Here is a 2,500-nt window from a genome sequence, read left to right as displayed (position 1 = left end):
GAGGATTCATATCAGAGAGAGAGAGAGCGAGAGAGAGAGAGAGAGAGCGAGAGAGAGAGAGAGAGAGAGAGAGAGAGAGAGAGAGAGAGAGAGAGAGAGAGAGAGAGAGAGAGAGAGAGAGAGAGAGAGAGAGAGACTGCATGGTCAACCGTGCCCTGAGCTCGGCCCCTCCCCTCTCCGCCGCAGAAGCTGTTCCGCGACGAGGGCGGCTGCGTGCTCGACGGGTGGCCTGTGGTCAGCGTGGAGCCCGGGGAGCCCTGGACCAAGATCTCCGGGCCCCGGGGCGTCGTCAGGGCCCGCTGGCTGGTGCTGTGCCCGGGGCCCTGGGCGAACCACGTCCTCCAGCACCTCGGCGTGTACTTGCCTCTCAGGTTCCGCTCCGCCTCGCTTTTCTTCCAATGATTTGCAATCGCCGACGCTTTATGAAAGATAGAGCTATATATGCTTATATGCATACATATATCAATCTATCTATCTGTATACCTTTCCAGAGTTAAATAGTGTGTACTTCTTTTTTCCTCTTTCTTGCACATTGTTCTGAACTGCACCTCATTTGAGTCGACGAACCGCACTCTCACGAGCCCCTTACGTCCGCAGGTCAGTGCGGACGACCTCGCTATACTGGCGCAACGAGCAGTTCCCTTTCTCGGGTTTCGTGGACTGCTCGGTAGAGAACAACTACTATTATGCGCTTCCTGCCATGGAACACCCAGGGCATATCAAGGTGAAGTTTCGTGAGAATATCCAGATGCCCAGTTTTCATCCATATTAATTTTGATTTGTATCTAAATGGTTTTGTTTTTTTTTCATTTTTTACATGTTAATCGAAGGGAAGAGGCATATGAGAGGATGCTGGTTATCTGATTACACGTCTAAATGACATTGTATATAAGAGAATTATCGTGATCAACCTGTTTAATCATCAAATCACTATAATGATTCAAGAAGACAAACGATGGAGCTAATATGTCCTCTCATTTCTTCTCTTAACATCCTCCTTTTCCCCATTCCCAGTCATCCGCCTCTTTCCTCTCATCTTCCCCATCCCTTTCCACAGGTGGGCCTCCATGAAGGCGTGGAAATGGATCCGAATCAGAGCCAAGAAGTTGACATATCAGAGTTGAGGCAGAAGTCACTTTCTTACTTCAAGAATTACTTCCCGGACTTGGGGGAGCAATATGCCTTCGAGCAGCTGTGCTATTACACGGTAATTCAAGGGGAGAGAGCTGGGGAGCTAAGGGGAAAGAGAGAAGGAAAGGAAGAAGATAAAGATGTGGAAAGTTATAGGGAAAGAGAGAAAGAAAGGGGGGGAGGATAGAGAGGTCACAGCCTACAGGGAAAGTGAGTGGGAGAAGGAGGGAGAGAGGTGGAGAGCTAAAGGAAAGAGAGAGGGAGAGGGAGAGGGGTGGGGAATTAATGGGAAAGAAGGGGGAAGAGGGAGAAGGAAGAAGAGAGGTGGGGAGCTAAGGAATAGAGAGAGGGAGAGAGAGAAGGAAGGATAGAGGTGCAGAACTAGAGGGAGAGAGAGAAGAAAGGAGATAGGTGAAGAGCAAAAAGAAAAGGGAGAGGGAGCGAGAGAGGTGGAGAACTAAAGGGACAAAGAGAGGGAGAGAGAGAAAGCGGAGAGATGTGGAAAACTAAAGGGAAGGGGAGAAGGAGAGAGAGAAGGATAGGGAGGGAATGAGAAGAAGTGAGGGGGAGTGAGGAGTGAAGGAAAGAGAAAGACAGATGAAAAAGGCGGGAGAGAGGTAGGGGGATAGAAAGATGGCAATAGAAATCTCTGGCACAGAAATAACTCCACGACTCGATTAGACAACCGCGACTCTTCCTTCTCTCCTTTCGCAAACGCCAATCGCCCAATCGCCCAATCGCCCCATCGGCCTCCTAATCCCCCCCTCCTCTCGCCTCAGCTCACGCCCGACGAGGAGTTCATCCTCGACCGCCATCCTCGCCATCGCAACATCCTTTACGCCGTAGGATTCTCAGGTACTTGCGCCTCTTCTGATCGTTATGCTGTTGTTATCATCATCGTTGTTATTACTGTTCCTAGTGCTGCTATTGCTATCAGCGTTATGGTTGTTGATATTATTATTGCCGCTTTCGTTGCCATTAATAGCATTATTGTCGTAGCAGTCTTACCTTAGCACTCAACACGCACCGTTCTGTCCCCTACAATGCCCGTTACTCTACGCATTACTCCCTCGCCCAGGCACTGGCTTCAAGATCGCGCCCGTGATCGGCGAAGTGTTCAGCCGCATGATCCGGGGGGAAGCGCCCAAGCATGACGTCAGTGCTTTCGCCGCGAAGAGGTTCGATAAGGACAAAGCGATGAAGAGTAAATATTGAAGAACTGGAAGGGGACACGACATGCAGAATTGGTTGTGTAGAATTATGTAGAATTGTAGAATTGAGTACCTTTGCTAATAAAAATAAAGCAAATAGGATTAAATCTTGTACAACGGAAAAAAAAATATGGCATATTTATCAAACTTTGTTTACA

At 48.9% G+C, this 2,500-nt stretch overlaps 1 protein-coding gene across 1 annotated transcript in view; it reads left to right on the top strand.

Moving 5' to 3' along the window:
• LOC125036212 (peroxisomal sarcosine oxidase-like) overlaps window positions 1–2,500 on the top strand; it is a 6,290-nt gene that overhangs the window by 3,627 nt on the left and 163 nt on the right. Inside the window, exons 5-9 of the mRNA XM_047628674.1 lie at window positions 187–371; window positions 598–724; window positions 1,058–1,207; window positions 1,911–1,986; window positions 2,210–2,500. The exon at window positions 2,210–2,500 is cut by the window's right edge and continues 163 nt beyond it. Of these exons, the coding sequence (XP_047484630.1) occupies window positions 187–371; window positions 598–724; window positions 1,058–1,207; window positions 1,911–1,986; window positions 2,210–2,346 (675 nt within the window). The 3' untranslated portion in view covers window positions 2,347–2,500. The remainder of the gene's footprint in view (window positions 1–186; window positions 372–597; window positions 725–1,057; window positions 1,208–1,910; window positions 1,987–2,209) is intronic.

This window comes from Penaeus chinensis, chromosome 20 (assembly GCF_019202785.1).
Source record: "Penaeus chinensis breed Huanghai No. 1 chromosome 20, ASM1920278v2, whole genome shotgun sequence".
NCBI classification, from domain to species: domain Eukaryota; kingdom Metazoa; phylum Arthropoda; class Malacostraca; order Decapoda; family Penaeidae; genus Penaeus; species Penaeus chinensis.
This window is presented reverse-complemented; position numbering and strand designations above follow the sequence as displayed.